This window comes from Oncorhynchus clarkii, unplaced genomic scaffold (genome assembly GCF_045791955.1).
Source record: "Oncorhynchus clarkii lewisi isolate Uvic-CL-2024 unplaced genomic scaffold, UVic_Ocla_1.0 unplaced_contig_4871_pilon_pilon, whole genome shotgun sequence".
Lineage (NCBI taxonomy): Eukaryota > Metazoa > Chordata > Actinopteri > Salmoniformes > Salmonidae > Oncorhynchus > Oncorhynchus clarkii.
The window spans coordinates 61,629-85,078 of record NW_027261028.1 but is presented as its reverse complement, the minus strand read 5'-3'; the positions used below and the strand labels follow the sequence as shown (position 1 = coordinate 85,078).

Here is a 23,450-nt window from a genome sequence, read left to right as displayed (position 1 = left end):
CTACCCTGCCGCCCCTCCACTCTAACCACTAGTCTACCCTGCCGCCCCTCCACTCTAACCACTAGGCTACCCTGCCGCCCCTCCACTCTAACCACTAGGCTACCCTGCCGCCCCTCCACTCTAACCACTAGGCTACCCTGCCGCCCCTCCACTCTAACCACTAGGCTACCCTGCCGCCCCTCCACTCTAACCACTAGCCTACCCTGCCGCCCCTCCACTCTAACCACTAGCCTACCCTGCCGCCCCTCCACTCTAACCACTAGCCTACCCTGCCGCCCCAATACTATAAAAAACTATAAAGGGAATAGGTTGCCATTTGGGTTGCATCCCATGTCTTTATGAGAAGAATGTTCTTCATATTCAAGAGGAGAGATCTGTAATTACAATACTGTGATTCAATAGAACTGTGATTCAAATAGAACTGTGATTCAATAGAACTGTGATTCAATAGGACTGTGATTCAATAGAACTGTGATTCAAATAGAACTGTGATTCAAATAGAACTGTGATTCAAATAGAACTGTGATTCAAATAGAACTGTGATTCAATAGAACTGTGATTCAATAGAACTGTGATTCAATAGGACTGTGATTCAATAGAACTGTGATTCAAATAGAACTGTGATTCAAACAGAACTGTGATTCAAATAGAACTGTGATTCAATAGAACTGTGATTCAAACAGAACTGTGATTCAAATAGAACTGTGATTCAAATAGAACTGTGATTCAATAGAACTGTGATTCAATAGAACTGTGATTCAATAGAACTGTGATTCAAATGGATCTGTGATTCAATAGAACTGTGATTCAAATAGAACTGTGATTCAAATAGAACTGTGATTCAAATGGAACTGTGATTCAAATGGAACTGTGATCCAACGGAACTGTGATCCAACAGAACTGTGATCCAACAGAACTGTGATCCAATAGAACTGTGATCCAACAGAACTGTGATCCAATAGAACTGTGATCCAACAGAACTGTGATCCAACAGAACTGTGATCCAATAGAACTGTGATCCAACAGAACTGTGATCCAATAGAACTGTGATCCAACAGAACTGTGATCCAACAGAACTGTGTTTCAAATAGAACTGTGATCCAATAGAACTGTGATTTAATAGGACTGTGATTCAATAGAACTGTGATTCAAATAGAACTGTGATCCAACAGAACTGTGATTCAACAGAACTGTGATCCAACAGAACTGTGATTAAATAGAACTGTGATCCAACAGAACTGTGATTCAACAGAACTGTGATTCAAATGGAACTGTGATTCAAATAGAACTGTGATCCAACAGAACTGTGATTCAAATAGAACTGTGATCCAACAGAACTGTGATCCAACTAGTTTCCATTGTTGAGAATGTAACTCTCCACTCCAGTCTATTCTCTAGGAGACAATACAACATGTTAATAACAGTGTGGATCATAGCAACCATTTAACATGATATACAGTATCCTCATCATAGTTGTAAATAGAACACGAATGGACCTGTTATTCATACAGAACCATGTGGAATATTCAGAATAAACCCAGTAACAATAACAACAAACAATAGGTGTGTGTGTATAATGTAATGGAACAATCTGGATCTGCAGAGAGAGAGAGAGAGAGAGAGAGAGAGAGAGAGAGAGAGAGAGAGAGAGAGAGAGAGAGAGAGAGAGAGAGAGAGAGAGAGAGAGAGAGAGAGAGAGAGAGAGAGAGAGAGAGAGAGAGAGAGAGAGAGAGCGAGAGAGCGAGAGAGCGAGAGAGCGAGAGAGCGAGAGAGCGAGAGCGCGAGAGAGCGAGAGAGCGAGAGAGAGAGAGAGAGAGAGAGAGAGAGAGAGTGAGAGAGTGAGAGAGAGAGAGAGAGAGAGAGAGAGAGAGAGAGAGAGAGAGAGAGAGAGAGAGAGAGCGAGAGAGCGAGAGAGCGAGAGAGCGAGAGAGAGAGAGTGAGAGAGAGAGTGAGAGAGTGAGAGAGAGAGTGAGAGAGTGAGAGAGAGAGAGAGAGAGAGAGAGAGAGAGAGTGAGAGAGTGAGAGAGTGAGAGAGAGCGAGAGAGAGAGAGAGAGAGAGAGAGAGAGAGAGAGAGAGAGAGAGAGAGAGCGAGAGAGCGAGAGAGCGAGAGAGAGAGAGAGAGAGAGAGAGAGAGAGAGAGCGAGAGCGAGAGAGAGAAAGAGCGAGAGCGAGAGAGCGAGAGAGAGAGCGAGACTCACAGTTCCAGCTTATTGGCTTCAAGTGCCTGTAGTTTCTCTGTGATGCTCTCACACTCTGCCATGAGTTGAGGGGTTAGTGTTTAGGGTGTATGGGTTAGGCTTCAAGTACCTGTAGTTTCTCTGTGATGCTCTCACACTCTGCCATGAGTTGAGGGGTTAGTGTTTAGGGTGTATGGGTTAGGCTTCAAGTACCTGTAGTTTCTCTGTGATGCTCTCACACTCTGCCATGAGTTGAGGGATGATCTCTGCTTGCTTCCTCAGGTTCTCCAGTTCCTGGAAGGAACACACATCACATATTAATATCCTCGTCAGTCCTACTGTACCTCAGTCCTCATCAGTCCTCCTGTACCTCAGTCCTCATCGGTCCTCCTGTACCTCAGTCGTCATCAGACCTCCTGTACCTCAGTCCTCATCAGTCCTACTGTACCTCAGTCCTCATCAGTCCTACTGTACCTCAGTCCTCATCAGTCCTCCTGTACCTCAGTCCTCATCAGACCTCCTGTACCTCAGTCCTCATCAGTCCTACTGTACCTCAGTCCTCATCAGTCCTCCTGTACCTCAGTCCTCATCAGACCTCCTGTACCTCAGTCCTCATCAGTCCTACTGTACCTCAGTCTTCATCAGACCTCCTGTACCTCAGTCCTCATCAGTTCTACTGTACCCCAGTCCTCCTGTACCTCAGTCCTCATCAGTCCTACTGTACCTCAGTCTTACTGTACCTCACTCCTCATCAGTCCTACTGTACCTCACTCCTCATCAGTCCTACTGTACCTCAGTCCTCATCAGTCCTACTGTACCTCAGTCCTCCTCAGTCCTACTGTACCTCAGTCCTCCTCAGTCCTCCTGTACCTCAGTCCTCATCAGTCCTCCTGTACCTCAGTCCTCCTGTACCTCAGTCCTCATCAGTCCTACTGTACCTCAGTCCTCATCAGTCCTACTGTACCTCAGTCCTCATCAGTCCTACTGTACCTCAGTCCTCAACAGTTCTACTGTACCTTAGTCCTCAACAGTTCTACTGTACCCCCAACCCCTCCACCCCGTCTCAGCCCTCCACCCCCCTGCCTCCGCCACCCGACCCCCCTGCCTCCGCCACCCGACCCCCCTGCCTCCGCCACCCGACCCCCCTGCCTCCGCCACCCGACCCCCCTGCCTCCGCCACCCAACCTGGCCAAGATAAAGCAAAGCAGCGCAACACAAACAACAGTAAAACAAACATACAGTCAATAATACAGTAGAAAAATAAGTATATATACGATGTGAGCAAATGAGGTGAGATAAGGGAGGTAAAGGCAAAAAAAAGGCCATGGTGGCAAAGTAAATACAATATAGCAAGTAAAACACTGGAATGGTAGATTTGCAGTGGAAGAATGTGCAAAGTAGAGATAGAAATACTGGGGTGCAAAGGATCAAAATAAATAAATACAGTAGGGGAAGGGGTAGTTGTTTGGGCTAAATTATAGATTACAGAAGTGTGATGCTTCTAAACTAGCCGTGAAGATTACAGACTATCATGATGCTTCTAAACTAGCTGTGAAGATTGAGAGATAGAGAGAGGAACTACACCACCCTAGAGACATCATCACAGCCACTCCTGGTTAATCATCTCTCCATTCAGCGAGAGAGAGAGAGAGAGAGAGAGAGAGAGAGAGAGAGAGAGAGAGAGAGAGAGAGAGAGAGAGAGAGAGAGAGAGAGAGAGAGAGAGAGAGAGAGAGAGAGAGAGAGAGAGACACCACCCTAGACTACACCACCCTAGAGACATCATTACAGCCACTCCTGGTTAGCATAATCATTTCTCCATTCAGAGAGAGAGAGAGAGAGGAACTACACCACCCTAGAGACATCATCACAGCCACTCCTGGTTAGCATAATCATCTCTGCATTCAGAGAGAGAGAAACGACACCACCCTAGAGACATCATCACAGCCACTCCTGGTTAGCATAATCATCTCTCCATTCAGAGAGAGAGAGAGAGAGAGAGAGAGAGAGAGACTACACCACCCTAGAGACATCATTACAGCCACTCCTGGTTAGCATAATCATTTCTCCATTCAGAGAGAGAGATAGAGAGGAACTACACCACCCTAGAGACATCATCACAGCCACTCCTGGTTAGCATAATCATCTCTGCATTCAGAGAGAGAGAAACGACACCACCCTAGAGACATCATCACAGCCACTCCTGGTTAGCATAATCATCTCTCCATTCAGAGAGAGAGAGAGAGAGAGAGAGAGGTACTACACCACCCTAGAGACATCATCACAGCCACTCCTGGTTAGCATAATCATCTCTCCATTCAGAGAGAGAGAGAGAGAGAGAGAGAGAGGAACTACACCACCCTAGAGACATCATTACAGCCACTCCTGGTTAGCATAATCATCTCTCCATTCAGAGAGAGAGAGAGAGAGAGAGAGAGGTACTACACCACCCTAGAGACATCATCACAGCCACTCCTGGTTAGCATAATCATCTCTCCATTCAGAGAGAGAGAGAGAGAGAGAGAGAGAGAGAGAGAGAGAGAGAGGAACTACACCACCCTAGAGACATCATCACAGCCACTCCTGGTTAGCATAATCATCTCTCCATTCAGAGAGAGAGAGAGAGGAACGACACCACCCTAGAGACATCATCACAGCCAATCCTGGTTAGCATAATCATCTCTCCATTCAGAGAGAGAGAGAGAGAGAGGAACGACACCACCCTAGAGACATCTTCACAGCCACTCCTGGTTAGCATAATCATCTCTCCATTCAGAGAGAGAAAGAGAGAGGACCTACACCACCCTAGAGACATCATCACAGCCACTCCCGGTTAGCATAATCATCTCTCCATTCAGAGAGAGAGAGAGAGGAACTACACCACCCTAGAGACATCATCACAGCCACTCCTGGTTAGCATAATCATCTCTCCATTCAGAGAGAGAGAGAGCGAGGACCTACACCACCCTAGAGACATCATCACAGCCACTCCTGGTTAGCATAATCATCTCTCCATTCAGAGAGAGAGAGAGAGAGAGGAACTACACCACCCTAGAGACATCATCACAGCCACTCCTGGTTAGCATAATCATTTCTCCATTCAGAGAGAGAGAGAGAGAGGAACTACACCACCCTAGAGACATCATCACAGCCACTCCTGGTTAGCATAATCATCTCTGCATTCAGAGAGAGAGAGAGAAACGACACCACCCTAGAGACATCATCACAGCCACTCCTGGTTAGCATAATCATCTCTCCATTCAGAGAGAGAGAGAGAGAGAGAGAGAGAGGTACTACACCACCCTAGAGACATCATCACAGCCACTCCTGGTTAGCATAATCATCTCTCCATTCAGAGAGAGAGAGAGAGAGAGAGAGAGAGAGGAACTACACCACCCTAGAGACATCATTACAGCCACTCCTGGTTAGCATAATCATCTCTCCATTCAGAGAGAGAGAGAGAGAGAGAGAGGTACTACACCACCCTAGAGACATCATCACAGCCACTCCTGGTTAGCATAATCATCTCTCCATTCAGAGAGAGAGAGAGAGAGAGAGAGAGAGAGAGAGAGAGAGAGAGAGGAACTACACCACCCTAGAGACATCATCACAGCCACTCCTGGTTAGCATAATCATCTCTCCATTCAGAGAGAGAGAGAGAGAACGACACCACCCTAGAGACATCATCACAGCCAATCCTGGTTAGCATAATCATCTCTCCATTCAGAGAGAGAGAGAGAGAGAGGAACGACACCACCCTAGAGACATATTCACAGCCACTCCTGGTTAGCATAATCATCTCTCCATTCAGAGAGAGAAAGAGAGAGGACCTACACCACCCTAGAGACATCATCACAGCCACTCCCGGTTAGCATAATCATCTCTCCATTCAGAGAGAGAGAGAGAGGAACTACACCACCCTAGAGACATCATCACAGCCACTCCTGGTTAGCATAATCATCTCTCCATTCAGAGAGAGAGAGAGAGAGGACCTACACCACCCTAGAGACATCATCACAGCCACTCCTGGTTAGCATAATCATCTCTCCATTCAGAGAGAGAGAGAGAGAGAGGAACTACACCACCCTAGAGCCATCATCACAGCCACTCCTGGTTAGCATAATCATCTCTCCATTCAGAGAGAGAGAGAGGAACTACACCACCCTAGAGACATCATCACAGCCACTCCTGGTTAGCATAATCATCTCTCCATTCAGAGAGAGAGAGAGAAACTACACCACCCTAGAGACATCATCACAGCCACTCCTGGTTAGCATAATCATCTCTCCATTCAGAGAGAGAGAGAGGATGTACACCACCCTAGAGACATCATCACAGCCACTCCTGGTTAGCATAATCATCTCTCCATTCAGAGAGAGAGAGAGAGAGAGAGGAACTACACCACCCTAGAGACATCATCACAGCCACTCCTGGTTAGCATAATCATCTCTCCATTCAGAGAGAGAGAGAGAGAGAGAGGAACTACACCACCCTAGAGACATCATCACAGCCACTCCTGGTTAGCATAATCATCTCTCCATTCAGAGAGAGAGAGAGAGAGAGGAACTACACCACCCTAGAGACATCATCACAGCCACTCCTGGTTAGCATAATCATCTCTCCAGTCAGAGAGAGAGAGAGGAACTACACCACCCTAGAGACATCATCACAGCCACTCCTGGTTAGCATAATCATCTCTCCATTCAGAGAGAGAGAGAGAGAGAGAAGAACTACACCACCCTAGAGACATCATCACAGCCACTCCTGGTTAGCATAATCATCTCTCCATTCAGAGAGAGAGAGAGGAACTACACCACCCTAGAGACATCATCACAGCCACTCCTGGTTAGCATAATCATCTCTCCATTCAGAGAGAGAGAGGAACTACACCACCCTAGAGACATCATCACAGCCACTCCTGGTTAGCATAATCATCTCTCCATTCAGAGAGAGAGAGAGAGAGGAGACCACTTAGCAGGAGTCTGATCTGTCAGACTGTTCATCTGACCCAGCAGGACACAGAGGAAAGGACCCAATTACAGCAAAAGCACCTGGGCTGTGTGTGTGTGTGTGTGTGTGTGTGTGTGTGTGTGTGTGTGTGTGTGTGTGTGTGTGTGTGTGTGTGTGTGTGTGTGTGTGTGTGTGTGTGTGTGTGTGTGTATCAGACAGGCTCCGTCGCCGTCTCTCTGTCATTCGCTGTACCTCTCAGTTCAACCAGGGTTCATGAAATGATGATGAAAACAGGATCAACAGAAGGAAGTAAATCCAAGGTGTAAATCAAAACTGGTTTCAGCTTTAAAGTCTTTGTCAGGGTGATTCACTGCCCAAACCAATAGGTTTCTAATAGTCACACACACGGCTGAATAAACCCCCTGTCTAGAGCATGTCAGGGAAACATGCTGAGGGAGAGAGAGGGGGAGACAGAGGGAGAGAGCATGGCCATGTTCTGTTATAATCTCCACCCGGCACAGCCAGAAGAGGACTGGCCACCCCACATAGCCTGGTTCCTCTCTAGGTTTTGGCCTTTCTAGGGAGTTTTTCCTAGCCACCGTGCTTCTACACCTGCATTGCTTGCTGTTTGGGGTTTTAGGCTGGGTTTCTGTACAGCACTTTGAGATATCAGCTGATGTACGAAGGGCTATATAAATACATTTGATTTGATTTTGAAGAGAGAGAGAGAGAGAGAGAGAGAGAGAGAGAGAGAGAGAGAGCAAGAGGGAGGGAGACAGAGAGACAGAGACATACAGAGAGAGCAAGAGGGAGGGAGACAGAGCGAGAGAGAGAGAGAGATAGAGAGTAGGGTGGAGAGAGAGAGAGAGAGAGAGAGAGAGAGTAGGGTGGAGAGAGAGAGAGAGAGAGAGAGAGGAAGAGAGAGAGAGAGAGAGTAGGGTGGAGAGAAAGAGCAAGAACAAGAGAGGGAGTGACCAAGAGACAGAAACCAGACAGACCATCAGCTCTAGAGTGGGAGATTAGAGGGATCCGGGGCAGGGAGGGGGAGAGAAACCAGACAGGTCTGGGGGAGGGGGGGGGGGGTAGAAAGAGCAGTTTCCATCCATTTGGTGACATGTTTTCATGAGAACATTAATAATGAAAATATGCACATTTTTCCCAGCAAACTGACTTGGTGCCGATAAAGATCAGTGCGTGATGACGTAGTGCAACCTAAACATTTCCATGTGCCGAATAAAAAAGTGTTGCGTTCTCCAGCTCATGTCGCAGCCAATAGCAGGCAGATACAGGGAGGCTAGTCTACATGATGACGTTATTATGGAGAAGAGACAGAATATTTTTTATTTGTGAAACTGCAATGACTAAGCATCAACCATCATCTCACCCTCAATACTTATTGGAAAGAACCATCACTGTCTACTGTCACCAACCTGTGAAATTCATCATGCTGCAAGTCATTTAATCTGTAGCCTAGTAAACTGTGAAGTCATTTAATCTGTAGCCTAATAAACTGTGAAGTCATTTAATCTGTAGTCTAGTAAACTGTGAAGTCATTTAATCTGTAGCCTAATAAACTGTGAAGTCATTTAATCTGTAGTCTAGTAAACTGTGAAGTCATTTAATCTGTAGCCCAATAAACTGTGAAGTCATTTAATCTGTAGTCTAATAAACTGTGAAGTCATTTAATCTGTAGTCTAGTAAACTGTGAAGTCATTTAATCTGTAGTCTAGTAAACTGTGAAGTCATTTAATCTGTAGTCTAGTAAACTGTAAAGTCATTTAATCTGTAGCCCAATAAACTGTGAAGTCATTTAATCTGTAGTCTAATAAACTGTGAAGTCATTTAATCTGTAGTCTAGTAAACTGTGAAGTCATTTAATCTGTAGCCCAATAAACTGTGAAGTCATTTAATCTGTAGCCCAATAAACTGTGAAGTCATTTAATCTGTAGTCTAATAAACTGTGAAGTAATTTAATCTGTAGTCTAGTAAACTGTGAAGTCATTTAATCTGTAGTCTAGTAAACTGTGAAGTCATTTAATCTGTAGCCTAATAAACTGTGCCGTTTCCCGGGTCGTAGTGGGAGGACCACACACCATATCGCGGCGTGAGACTCCCAAGTTTACTTCAAAATGATGGTTATTATTTTATTCTGATGGTTATTATGATGGTTATTATTATTATGGTTATTCTGATGGTTATTATTATTATGGTTATTCTGATGGTTATTCTGATGGTTATTATTATTATGGTTATTCTGATGGTTATTCTGATGGTTATTCTGATGGTTATTCTGATGGTTATTATTATTATGGTTATTCTGATGGTTATTCTGATGCTTATTATGATGGTTATTCTGATGGTTATTATTATTCTGATGGTTATTATTATTCTGATGGTTATTCTGATGGTTATTATTCTGATGGTTATTCTGATGGTTATTATGATGGTTATTATGATGGTTATTCTGATGGTTATTCTGATGGTTATTATTATTCTGATGGTTATTCTGATGGTTATTCTGATGGTTATTCTGATGCTTATTATGATGGTTATTCTGATGGTTATTATTATTCTGATGGTTATTCTGATGGTTATTATGATGGTTATTCTGATGGTTATTCTGATGGTTATTATTTTATTCTGATGGTTATTATGATGGTTATTATGATGGTTATTATGATGGTTATTCTGATGGTTATTATTATTCTGATGGTTATTCTGATGGTTATTATGATGGTTATTCTGATGGTTATTCTGATGGTTATTATTTTATTCTGATGGTTATTATGATGGTTATTATGATGGTTATTCTGATGGTTATTCTGATGGTTATTATGATGGTTATTATTATTCTGATGGTTATTATGATGGTTATTCTGATGGTTATTCTGATGGTTATTCTGATGGTTATTATTATTCTGATGGTTATTATGATGGTTATTATGATGGTTATTCGGATGGTTATTCGGATGGTTATTCTGATGGTTATTCTGATGGTTATTCTGATGGTTATTATTTTATTATGATGGTTATTCTGATGGTTATTATTATTCTGATGGTTATTCTGATGGTTATTCTGATGGTTATTCTGATGGTTATTATTATTCTGATGGTTATTCTGATGGTTATTATGATGGTTATTCTGATGGTTATTCTGATGGTTATTATTTTATTATGATGGTTATTCTGATGGTTATTCTGATGGTTATTCTGATGGTTATTCTGATGGTTATTCTATAAAGGCGTTTCCACCTCCAATCATTTTATAGACACAGAAAGATCCCACCTAAAAGATCCAATGAACAAATGATTTGTCTGCATTTATACAATCGTTCCCCAAAGGTCCTATTTCCATCACAGCGTTTTATATACAGTGTGACTCTTTACTGGCATAACTGTGGATGGAAACATGGTTCCAGCTAATGAAATGTGTCTGCAGGCAGAATCAGTATTGATCCATCACCGCGGCCATGCCGGCTCAAAGCCCCATTGGGACGAACTGGAATGACTGTCAGGGTGCGTAGAAACCAGCCATCTTGGGGCCGCAGTTGCTTGGCAGCTGGTCAGAAGTGACATGGGGACGATGTTACTGGCAGACCCAGTGCCTGGGGTTCCTGGTATCATTTAGAATGACCGGGTATAGAGTCAGACCCAGTGCCTGGGGTTCCTGGTATCATGTAGAATGACCGGGTATAGAGTCAGACCCAGTGCCTGGGGTTCCTGGTATCATTTAGAATGACCAGGTATAGAGTCAGACCCAGTGCCTGGGGTTCCTGGTATCATTTAGAATGACTGGGTATAGAGTCAGACCCAGTGCCTGGGGTTCCATGTATCATTTAGAATGACCGGGTATAGAGTCAGACCCAGTGCCTGGGGTTCCTTTTATCATGTAGAATGACCGGGTATAGAGTCAGACCCAGTGCCTGGGGTTCCTGGTATCATTTAGAATGACTACAATAACATTAACATGGTCTGATATAACACCAGGTATAAAGTCAGACCCAGTGCCTGGGGTTCCTGGTATCATGTAGAATGACCGGGTATAGAGTCAGACCCATTGCCTGGGGTTCCTGGTATCATGTAGAATGACCGGGTATAGAGTCGGACCCAGTGCCTGGGGTTCCTGGTATCATGCAGAATGACCGGGTATAGAGTTGGACCCAGTGCCTGGGGTTCCTGGTATCATTTAGAATGACCGGGTATAGAGTCAGACCCAGTGCCTGGGGTTCCTGGTATCATTTAGAATGACCGGGTATTGAGTCAGACCCAGTGCCTGGGGTTCCTGGTATCATGTAGAATGACTACAGTAACATTGTTAACATGGTCTGATATAACACGACCGGGTATAGAGTCAGACCCAGTGCCTGAGGTTCCTGGTATCATGTAGAATGACCGGGTATAGAGTCAGACCCAGTGCCTGGGGTTCCTGGTATCATGTAGAATGACCGGGTATAGAGTCAGACCCAGTGCCTGGGGTTCCTGGTATCATTTAGAATGACAAGGTATAGAGTCAGACCCAGTGCCTGGGGTTCCTGGTATCATGTAGAATGACTACAGTAACATTATTAACATGGTCTGATATAACACGACCGGGTATAGGGTCAGACCCAGTGCCTGGGGTTCCTGGTATCATGTAGAATGACCGGGTATAGAGTCAGACCCAGTGCCTGGGGTTCCTGGTATCATTTAGAATGACCGGGTATAGAGTCAGACCCAGTGCCTGGGGTTCCTGGTATCATTTAGAATGACCGGGTATAGAGTCAGACCCAGTGCCTGGGGGTTCCTGGTATCATTTAGAATGACCGGGTATAGAGTCAGACCCAGTGCCTGGGGTTCCTTTTATCATGTAGAATGACCGGGTATAGAGTCAGACCCAGTGCCTGGGGCTCCTGGTATCATTTAGAATGACTACAGTAACATTAACATGGTCTGATATAACACCAGGTATAGAGTCAGACCCAGTGCCTGGGGTTCCTGGTATCATGTAGAATGACCGGGTATAGAGTCAGACCCAGTGCCTGGGGTTCCTGGTATCATGTAGAATGACCGGGTATAGAGTCAGACCCAGTGCCTGGGGTTCCTGGTATAATTTAGACTGACTACAGTAACATTATTAACATGGTCTGATATAACACCGGGTATAGAGTCAGAGCTGACACTACCAGAGACATTTTCTATACGCAGGAAATATTAGGAATAATACACATTTTTCCCCCTTTTCTCTGAGTGTTCTTCAACAAGAAGAAGACCTATAAACTGATGGATACTTGGTATTGATGTGACATTACACACAGAGAGAGGAGAGAGAGAGAGGAGAGAGAGAGTTTATTTCACATGCTGTGGAAATGGAAATGTTTCTCATGCCAATAAATTCCTTTGAACTGAAATTGATTTGAGAGCTGAGAGAGAGCTGAGAGAGAGCTGAGAGAGAGCTGAGAGAGAGCTGAGAGAGAGCTGAGGGAGAGAGAGAGAGACAGCTGAGAGAGAGAGAGAGCTGAGAGAGAGCTGAGAGAGAGCTGAGCGAGCTGAGAGAGCGAGAGAGCTGAGAGCTGAGAGAGAGAGAGAGCTGAGAGCTGAGAGAGAGAGAGCGGAGGAAGAGAGAGAGTAATACTTAAGCAGATAATTGTTCTGACATCAAAGGTCCCACAACAATATCCACCTTCTATTGGATAATAATCCCCTCCTTAGGGACAGAGAAAGGTAGAGAGGAGGGGTGGAGAGAGAGGGGGAGAGAGAGAGTGGGAAAGAGATAGGTAGAGAGGGAGAGACAGGTAGATGGGGAAAGAGACATGTAGAGGGGGAGAGACAGGTAGAGGGGGAAAGAGACAGGTAGAGGGGGAGAGAGACAGGTAGAGGGGGAGAGAGACAGGTAGAGAGGGGAGAGAGACAAGTAGAGAGGGAGAGTGAGAGAGTGGGAAAGAGACAGGTAGAGGGGGAAAGAGACAGGTAGAGGGGGAAAGAGACAGGTAGAGGGGGAGAGAGAGGGGGAGAGAGGTAGAGGGGGAAAGAGACAGGTAGAGGGGGAGAGAGAGAGGGGGGAGAGAGACAGGTAGAGGGGGAAAGAGACAGGTAGAGGGGGAGAGAGACAGGTAGAGGGGGAAAGAGACAGAGGAGGGGTGGAGAGAGAGAGTGGGAAATAGATAGGTAGAGAGGGAGAGAGAGAGGGGGGAGAGGTAGAGGGGGAAAGAGACAGGTAGAGGGGGAGAGAGACAGGCAGAGGGGGACAGAGACAGGTAGAGGGGGAGAGAGACAGGCAGAGGGGGAGAGAGACAGGCAGAGGGGAGAGAGAGAGATAACATGTCCCTTAGGGATAATGGGGTTATATTTGCATATAGTCTGTCAGCAAAACTACAGGCTAGTCATATGAGACTGTGTGTGTGTCTGTAGGAGTTTTGTGTGTGTGAGCGCATAAGTGATCCTGTGTGTGTGTGTGTGTCCACCTGTTCCTTGTCCTGCAGCTCCGTCTCCAGCTCCTGAACTCGTACAGTCAGCTTAGAGTTCCTCTCCTTCTCCACGTTGGCCTTTTCACACTGAGACTCCAACTCTGCTATCTACAGGAGAGAGAGATATAGAGCAGGAGGAGAGCGGAGGAGGAGGAGAGAGAGGAGCAAGAAGAGAGAGGAGCAGGAGGAGAGAGAGGAGCAAGTGGTGGAGAGAGGAGGAGGAGGAGAGAGAGGAGGAGGAGGAGCAGAGAGAGAGAGTAGGAGGAGAGAGGAGCAGGAGGAGAGAGAGGAGCAAGTGGTGGAGAGAGGAGGAGGAGGAGAGAGAGGAGGAGGAGGAGGAGTAGGAGGAGAGAGAGGAGCAAGTGGTGGAGAGAGGAGGAGGAGGAGCAGGAGGAGCGAGAGGAGTAGGAGGAGAGAGAGGAGCAGGAGGAGAGAGAGGAGCAGGAGGAGAGAGAGGAGCAGGAGGAGAGACCCTTGTTAGGAACTCTTAGAACCCTCCCCTGATATCAGCAGGATCATTTTCTGGATTGATGTGTATATCAGTGGAGGCTCCTCATCCCACTCAGTGAATTTCATACAAATAAAATGAGTAAAACATTACAAAACATTATCCTTTTTAGATAAAAGTAAATATAAATAATAGTAAATATATTCAGGTCACCAAATAACTGATTAAAATACACCATTTTCTACAGTAGTCTCAACAGCACTCTGTAGAGTAGCACCATGGTGTAGCCGGAGGACAGCTAGCTTCTATCCTCCTCTGGCTACATTGACTTCAATACAAAACCTGGGAGGCTCATGGTTCTCAACCCCTTACTACAATTTGTCTCTAGACAGCTATATAAATAGCTCTATGTAGGGTCCTCTATAGTGTGACTATGTAGATAGCTCTATGTAGGGTCCTCTATAGTGTGTCTATGTAGATAGACACTATAGAGGACCCTACATAGAGCTATCTACATAGACACACTATAGAGGACCCTACATAGAGCTATGTAGATAGAGCTATGTAGGGTCCTCTATAGTGTCTATATATAGATAGCTCTATGTAGGGTCCTCTATAGTGTGTCTATGTAGATAGCTCTATGTAGGGTCCTCTATAGTGTCTATATATAGATAGCTCTATGTAGGGTCCTCTATAGTGTGTCTATGTAGATAGCTCTATGTAGGGTCCTCTATAGTGTCTATAGATAGCTCCATGTAGGGTCCTCTACAGTGTCTATAGATAGCTCTATGTAGGGTTCTCTATATAGTCTATGTAGGGTCCTCTATAGTCTCTATGTAGAGTCCTCTATAGTGTCCCTATATAGACAGTTCTACGTAGAGTCCTCTATAGTGTCTATATAGACAGCTCTACGTAGGGTCCTCTATAGTGTCCCTATATAGACAGCTCTACGTAGGGTCCTCTATAGTGTCTATATAGACAGCTCTACGTAGGGTCCTTTATAGTGTCTATATAGACAGCTCTACGTAGGGTCCTCTATAGTGTCTATATAGACAGCTCTACGTAGGCTCCTCTATAGTGTCTATATAGACAGCTCTACGTAGGGTCCTCTATAGTGTCTATGTAGATAGCTCTAAGTAGGGTCCTCTATAGTGTCTATATAGACAGCTCTACGTAGGGTCCTCTATAGTGTCTATATAGACAGCTCTACGTAGGGTCCTCTATAGTGTCTATATAGACAGCTCTTAGTAGGTTCCTCTATAGTGTCTATATAGACAGCTCTACGTAGGCTCCTCTATAGTACCTTTTCCCTCAGCGTGTCGCTCTCCTCCTTGCAGGTGTTGAGTTGTTTCTTCCAGATCTCTACGTTAGCGGAGGACTCCGTTAGCGCGTCTACCAGCCGAGCATTACTGTCCCGTAGAGTCTGGAGTTCTGTCTCCAACTTCTTAGCATTGGTGTTACTGGGGGGAGAGAGAGAGAAAGAGAAGAGAGAGAGAAGAGAAGAGAGAGAGAGAAAGAGAAGAAAGAGAGAGAGGGAGAAGAGAGAGGGAGAAGAGAGAGAAGAGGAGAGAGAGAGAGAGAGGAGAGAGAGAAAGAGAAGAAAGAGAGAGATCGAGAAGAGAGAGGGAGAAGAGAGAGATGGAGAGGGAGGGAGAAGAGAAGAGAGGGAGAGAGAGAGAGTGGGAGGAGAGATAGATTAATGTTTTCAAAGTAATTTAGGGTCAAAACCTACCAATATGCATATAAAGAAGTCACATGGTTCTTTCAGAGTGTGCATGGCTGGTTCTTTCAGTGTGCATGGCTGGTTCTTTCAGAGTGTGTATGGCTGGTTCTTTCAGAGTGTGCATGGCTGGTTCTTTCAGTGTGTGCATGGCTGGTTCTTTCAGAGTGTGCATGGCTGGTTCTTTCAGAGTGTGCATGGCTGGTTCTTTCAGAGTGCATGGCTGGTTCTTTCAGAGTGCATGGCTGGTTCTTTCAGAGTGTGCATGGCTGGTTCTTTCAGAGTGCATGGCTGGTTCTTTCAGTGTGCATGGCTGGTTCTTTCAGAGTGTGCATGGCTGGTTCTTTCAGAGTGTGCATGGCTGGTTCTTTCAGAGTGCATGACTGGTTCTTTCAGAGTGCATGACTGGTTCTTTCAGAGTGTGCATGGCTGGTTCTTTCAGAGTGCATGGCTGGTTCTTTCAGTGTGTGCATGGCTGGTTCTTTCAGTGTGTGCATGGCTGGTTCTTTCAGAGTGTGCATTGCTGGTTCTTTCAGTGTGTGCATGGCTGGTTCTTTCAGTGTGTGCATGGCTGGTTATTTCAGAGTGTGCATGGCTGGTTCTTTCAGAGTGCATGGCTGGTTCTTTCAGAGTGTGCATGGCTGGTTCTTTCAGAGTGTGCATGGCTGGTTCTTTCAGAGTGTGCATGGCTGGTTCTTTCAGAGTGTGCATGGCTGGTTCTTTTAGAGTGTGCATGGCTGGTTCTTTCAGAGTGTGCATGGCTGGTTCTTTCAGTGTGCATGGCTGGTTCTTTCAGAGTGTGCATGGCTGGTTCTTTCAGTGTGCATGGCTGGTTCTTTCAGAGTGTGCATGGCTGGTTCTTTCAGTGTGCATGGCTGGTTCTTTCAGAGTGTGCATGGCTGGTTCTTTCAGAGTGTGCATGGCTGGTTCTTTCAGAGTGTGCATGGCTGGTTCTTTCAGTGTGCATGGCTGGTTCTTTCAGAGTGTGCATGGCTGGTTCTTTCAGAGTGTTCTTTCAGAGTGTGCATGGCTGGTTCTTTCAGAGTGTGCATGGCTGGTTCTTTCAGTGTGCATGGCTGGTTCTTTCAGAGTGTGCATGGCTGGTTCTTTCAGAGTGTGCATGGCTGGTTCTTTCAGTGTGTGCATGGCTGGTTCTTTCCGAGTGTGCATGGCTGGTTCTTTCAGAGTGTGCATGGCTGGTTCTTTCAGAGTGCATGGCTGGTTCTTTCAGAGTGCATGGCTGGTTCTTTCAGTGTGCATGGCTGGTTCTTTCAGTGTGCATGGCTGGTTCTTTCAGTGTGCATGGCTGGTTCTTTCAGTGTGCATGGCTGGTTCTTTCAGAGTGTGCATGGCTGGTTCTTTCAGAGTGTGCATGGCTGGTTCTTTCAGTGTGTGCATGGCTGGTTCTTTCAGAGTGTGCATGGCTGGTTCTTTCAGTGTGTGCATGGCTGATTCTTTCAGAGTGTGCATGGCTGGTTCTTTCAGTGTGTGCATGGCTGGTTCTTTCAGAGTGTGCATGGCTGGTTCTTTCAGAGTGTGCATGGCTGGTTCTTTCAGAGTGTGCATGGCTGGTTCTTTCAGTGTGTGCATGGCTGGTTCTTTCAGAGTGCATGGCTGGTTCTTTCAGTGTGTGCATGGCTGGTTCTTTCAGTGTGCATGGCTGGTTCTGTCAGTGTGCATGGCTGGTTCTGTCAGTGTGCATGACTGGTTCTGTCAGTGTGCATGACTGGTTCTTTCAGTGTGCATGGCTGGTTGGTTGGGGTAAATCTAGCTCCATACTAACGAATGCAGACAAACCCGTACCACCACATTCTACAACATGGTGTGTCAGATCCCTGGCAGTTGGTTTACTGAACACAATCTTTCTTCACTGCTCTCAGCAGACTGTAGTCCATGGACTGATACCTTTCATCTCTTACCTCTCCCCCTCCCTCCTTACCTCTCCCCCTCCCCCTCCCTCCTTACCTCTCCCCCTCCCTCCTTACCTCTCCCCCTACCCCTCTCCCCTTACCCCTCCCCTACCTCTCCCCCTCCCTCCTTACCTCTCCCCCTTCCTCTCACCCTCCCTCCTTACCCTCCCTACCCCTCTCCCCTGACCTCTCCCCCTACCCCTCTCCCCTTACCCCTCCCCCTCTCCCCTTACCCCTCCCTCCCTCTCCCCCTACCTCTCCCTCTCCCCCTCCCTCCTTACCTCTCCCTCTACCCCTCCCTCCTTACCTCTCCCCCTTCCCCTCCCTCCTTACCTCTCCCCCTCCCTCCTTACCTCTCCCCCTCCCCCCCTCCCTCCTTACCTCTCCCCCTCCCTCCTTACCTCTCCCTTTACCCCTCTCCCTTTACCTCTCCCCCTCCCTCCTTACCGCTCCCTCCTTACTTCTCCCTCTCCCTCCTGACCTCTCCCCCTACCCCTCCCTCCTTACCTCTCCCCCTCCCTCCTTACCTCTCCCCCTACCCCTCTCCCCTTACCCCTCCCCCTCTCCCCTTACCCCTCCCTCCTTACCTCTCCCCTACCTCTCCCTCTCCCCCTCCCTCCTTACCTCTCACTCTCCCCCTCCCTCCTTACCTCTCCCTCTCCCTCCTGACCTCTCCCCCTACCCCTCTCCCCTTACCCCTCCCCCTCTGACCTCTTTTCCACGGTGGTCTTGAGTCTGTTGTTATCTCCCCCATACCTCTCCCTCCATACCTCTCCCCCTCCCCCTCCCTCCTTACCTCTCCCGTCCCCCTCCCTCCTTACCTCCCCCCTCCCTCCTTACCTCTCCCCCTCCCCCTCCCTCCTTACCTCTCCCTTTACCCCTCTCCCTTTACTTCTCCCCCTCCCTCCTTACCTCTCCCTCCTTACTTCTCCCTCTCCCTCCTGACCTCTCCCCCTACCCCTCCCTCCTTACCTCTCCCCTCCCTCCTTACCTCACCCCCTCCCTCCTTACCTCTGTTCCACAGTGGTCTTGAGTTTGTCATTCTCGCTCATCAGCGCTGCGGTCTCCGGTCCTCCGTGGGAGATCTTCTCATCATCCGTCCCGTTGATGCTGGAGGCCTGGGTGGACGAGGGAGTCTCACGACCCGACTCCTGGAGGAGGGGGAGGACGAGGATAATTTATCATGTCAGAAACAGGAGGATGATTCTGCTTCATAGAGCTGAGTCAGACTCCTGCCATCTGTAGTTAAACAGTCAGATAGTAACAGCTAGTTAGTACTGACCAGCTCTGAAACACCATGTAGTTATAGTAACAGTCAGATAGTAACAGCTAGTTAGTACTGACCAGCTCTGAAACACCATGTAGTTATAGTAACAGTCAGATAGTAACAGCTAGTTAGTACTGACCAGCTCTGAAACACCATGTAGTTATAGTAACAGCTAGTTAGTACTGAACAGCTCTGAAACACCATGTAGTTATAGTAACAGCTAGTTAGTACTGACCAGCTCTGAAACACCATGTAGTTATAGTAACAGTCAGATAGTAACAGCTAGTTAGTACTGAACAGCTCTGAAACACCATGTAGTTATAGTAACAGTCAGATAGTAACAGCTAGTTAGTACTGACCAGCTCTGAAACACCATGTAGTTATAGTAACAGCTAGTTAGTACTCACCAGCTCTGAAACACCATGTAGTTATAGTAACAGCTAGTTAGTACTGACCAGCTCTGAAACACCATGTAGTTATAGTAACAGCTAGTTAGTACTGACCAGCTCTGAAACACCATGTAGTTATAGTAACAGCTAGTTAGTACTGACCAGCTCTGAAACACCATGTAGTTATAGTAACAGCTAGTTAGTACTGACCAGCTCTGAAACACCATGTAGTTATAGTAACAGCTAGTTAGTACTGACCAGCTCTGAAACACCATGTAGTTATAGTAACAGCTAGTTAGTACTGAACAGCTCTGAAACACCATGTAGTTATAGTAACAGCTAGTTAGTACTGACCAGCTCTGAAACACCATGTAGTTATAGTAACAGCTAGTTAGTACTGACCAGCTCTGAAACACCATGTAGTTATAGTAACAGCTAGTTAGTACTGAACAGCTCTGAAACACCATGTAGTTATAGTAACAGCTAGTTAGTACTGACCAGCTCTGAAACACCATGTAGTTATAGTAACAGCTATTTAGTACTGACCAGCTCTGAAACACCATGTAGTTATAGTAACAGCTAGTTAGTACTGACCAGCTCTGAAACACCATGTAGTTATTGTAACAGTCAGATAGTAACAGCTAGTTAGTACTGACCAGCTCTGAAACACCATGTAGTTATAGTAACAGTCAGATAGTAACAGCTAGTTAGTACTGACCAGCTCTGAAACACCATGTAGTTATAGTAACAGCTAGTTAGTACTGACCAGCTCTGAAACACCATGTAGTTATAGTAACAGCTAGTTAGTACTGACCAGCTCTGAAACACCATGTAGTTATAGTAACAGCTAGTTAGTACTGACCAGCTCTGAAACACCATGTAGTTATAGTAACAGCTAGTTAGTACTGAACAGCTCTGAAACACCATGTAGTTATAGTAACAGTCAGATAGTAACAGCTAGTTAGTACTGAACAGCTCTGAAACACCATGTAGTTATAGTAACAGCTAGTTAGTACTGACCAGCTCTGAAACACCATGTAGTTATAGTAACAGCTAGTTAGTACTGAACAGCTCTGAAACACCATGTAGTTATAGTAACAGCTAGTTAGTACTGACCAGCTCTGAAACACCATGTAGTTATAGTAACAGCTAGTTAGTACTGACCAGCTCTGAAACACCATGTAGTTATAGTAACAGCTAGTTAGTACTGAGCAGCTCTGAAACACCATGTAGTTATAGTAACAGTCAGATAGTAACAGCTAGTTAGTACTGAACAGCTCTGAAACACCATGTAGTTATAGTAACAGTCAGATAGTAACAGCTAGTTAGTACTTACCAGCTCTGAAACACCATGTAGTTATAGTAACAGCTAGTTAGTACTGAGCAGCTCTGAAACACCATGTAGTTATAGTAACAGCTAGTTAGTACTGAGCAGCTCTGAAACACCATGTAGTTATAGTAACAGCTAGTTAGTACTGACCAGCTCTGAAACACCATGTAGTTATAGTAACAGCTAGTTAGTACTGACCAGCTCTGAAACACCATGTAGTTATAGTAACAGCTAGTTAGTACTGAGCAGCTCTGAAACACCATGTAGTTATAGTAACAGCTAGTTAGTACTGACCAGCTCTGAAACACCATGTAGTTATAGTAACAGCTAGTTAGTACTGAGCAGCTCTGAAACACCATGTAGTTATAGTAACAGCTAGTTAGTACTGAGCAGCTCTGAAACACCATGTAGTTATAGTAACAGCTAGTTAGTACTGAGCAGCTCTGAAACACCATGTAGTTATAGTAACAGCTAGTTAGTACTGAGCAGCTCTGAAACACCATGTAGTTATAGTAACAGCTAGTTAGTACTGAGCAGCTCTGAAACACCATGTAGTTATAGTAACAGCTAGTTAGTACTGAGCAGCTCTGAAACACCATGTAGTTATAGTAACAGCTAGTTAGTACTGAGCAGCTCTGAAACACCATGTAGTTATAGTAACAGCTAGTTAGTACTGAGCAGCTCTGAAACACCATTTAGTTATAGTAACAGTCAGATAGTAACAGCTAGTTAGTACTGAGCAGCTCTGAAACACCATGTAGTTATAGTAACAGCTAGTTAGTACTGACCAGCTCTGAAACACCATGTAGTTATAGTAACAGTCAGATAGTAACAGCTAGTTAGTACTGAGCAGCTCTGAAACACCATGTAGTTATAGTAACAGTCAGATAGTAACAGCTAGTTAGTACTGAGCAGCTCTGAAACACCATGTAGTTATAGTAACAGCTAGTTAGTACTGACCAGCTCTGAAACACCATGTAGTTATAGTAACAGCTAGTTAGTACTGAGCAGCTCTGAAACACCATGTAGTTATTGTAACAGTCAGATAGTAACAGCTAGTTAGTACTGAACAGCTCTGAAACACCATGTAGTTATTGTAACAGTCAGATAGTAACAGCTAGTTAGTACTGAGCAGCTCTGAAACACCATGTAGTTATAGTAACAGCTAGTTAGTACTGAGCAGCTCTGAAACACCATGTAGTTATAGTAACAGCTAGTTAGTACTGACCAGCTCTGAAACACCATTTAGTTATAGTCTACATCCCAAATGGCACCCTATTCCCTATATAGGGCACTACTTTAGACCAGGGTCTATGGGGAATAGGGTGCCATTTGGGGCATGTCAATAGTAACAGAGAGTACTGAGCAGACCTGGCAGGCTAAGACTGGCTGGCTGGGTGAGAGGCTAGAAAAACACCTCTCAAATCACCCTCTGAATCCCCAATGGAGCCTGCCAGGTCCCAAGGGAGCCATTTGGGACACGTATTGTAACCGCCAAAATAACGGAAACACCAACATGAAGTGTCTTAAAATAGGGTGTTGATGGTGATAGAAAACACTGTCTCGGGCAGCGCTCCAGATCTCCAATTAGTGTTCAATTGGGTTGTGCCCTGGTCTATAGTAGTGCACTATATAGGGAATAGGGCCCTGGTCTATAGTAGTACCACTATATAGGGAATAGGGCCCTGGTCTATAGTAGTACCACTATATAGGGAATAGGGCTCTGGTCTATAGTAGAACCACTATATAGGGAATAGGGCTCTGGTCTATAGTTGTACCACTATATAGGGAATAGGACTCTGGTCTATAGTAGTACCACTATATAGGGAATAGGGCTCTGGTCTATAGTAGTACCACTATATAGGGAATAGGGCTCTGGTCTATAGTAGTACCACTATATAGGGAATAGGGTGTTATTTAGGACACAGACATCCTCTCCTCTCTCTGTGTTGCCAGGGTTTTATCAGGTAAACCAGCAATATATTAATGAATAGGACCATCTCGGTTAACCCGGAACTAAAGTCTCACGTGATTGGTCAGCTGCTGGATTCATTTCTGGTTCCGTATTTGAGGGGGATTAAGAGATGCTGGAACGAGGAGCTCCACCGTCTCTCAACAAATGACGGGGCCGGATGGCCCCTTCAGAAATGTGATAGATGCGATTTTGTCCAAATAACCAGTGATGGAAAAACCCCAAACACTGGAACTACTGCTGCTCGTCAGCCCACGCATTCCCATTCCTTCCCCACAGATTCTTAAAGGTACCAGTTATGTTAACGTAGCTCTGTCGAAGAGAGATTATACATCCCAAAACAACCAACTACTGCTAATTAATGAAGATGTTATCATTACAGCCCAGTAGAGCACATATTAAATAATTATCTATGCAAATTTAAAAAGAAAAAAAAAAACTATTAATCTTTATCTAATAAATGGAGAGTAATAGACCGTAATAGAGTCCAGTTTCCTCTGAATATGAACGGGATTAAACCATCTGATGTCAGACAGTAAGAGAGTCCAGTTTCCTCTGAATATGAACGGGATTAAACCATCTGATGTCAGACAGTAAGAGAGTCCAGTTTCCTCTGAATATGAACGGGATTAAACCATCTGATGTCAGACAGTAAGAGAGTCCAGTTTCCTCTGAATATGAACGGGATTAAACCATCTGATGTCAGACAGTAAGAGAGTCCAGTTTCCTCTGAATATGAACGGGATTAAACCATCTGATGTCAGACCACATAAAGACAACACATGCTACGGTTGTCATTGGCTCTGGTCAAACGTAGTGGATAGGGTTCCATTTGGGCCTCAACC

The 23,450-nt window shown here is 45.6% G+C and overlaps 1 protein-coding gene across 2 annotated transcripts in view; it reads right to left on the bottom strand.

Annotated features, from left to right (window-relative positions):
- LOC139403854 (homer protein homolog 2-like) overlaps positions 1-23,450 on the bottom strand; it is a 97,100-nt gene that overhangs the window by 15,472 nt on the left and 58,178 nt on the right. For both annotated transcript variants that reach the window (XM_071147011.1, XM_071147010.1), the window contains exons 4-7: positions 18,659-18,798; positions 15,321-15,477; positions 13,567-13,677; positions 2,392-2,472 (exon numbers count right to left, since the gene is read on the bottom strand). In XM_071147011.1, coding sequence (XP_071003112.1) covers positions 2,392-2,472; positions 13,567-13,677; positions 15,321-15,477; positions 18,659-18,798 — 489 coding nt within the window. The remainder of the gene's footprint in view (positions 1-2,391; positions 2,473-13,566; positions 13,678-15,320; positions 15,478-18,658; positions 18,799-23,450) is intronic.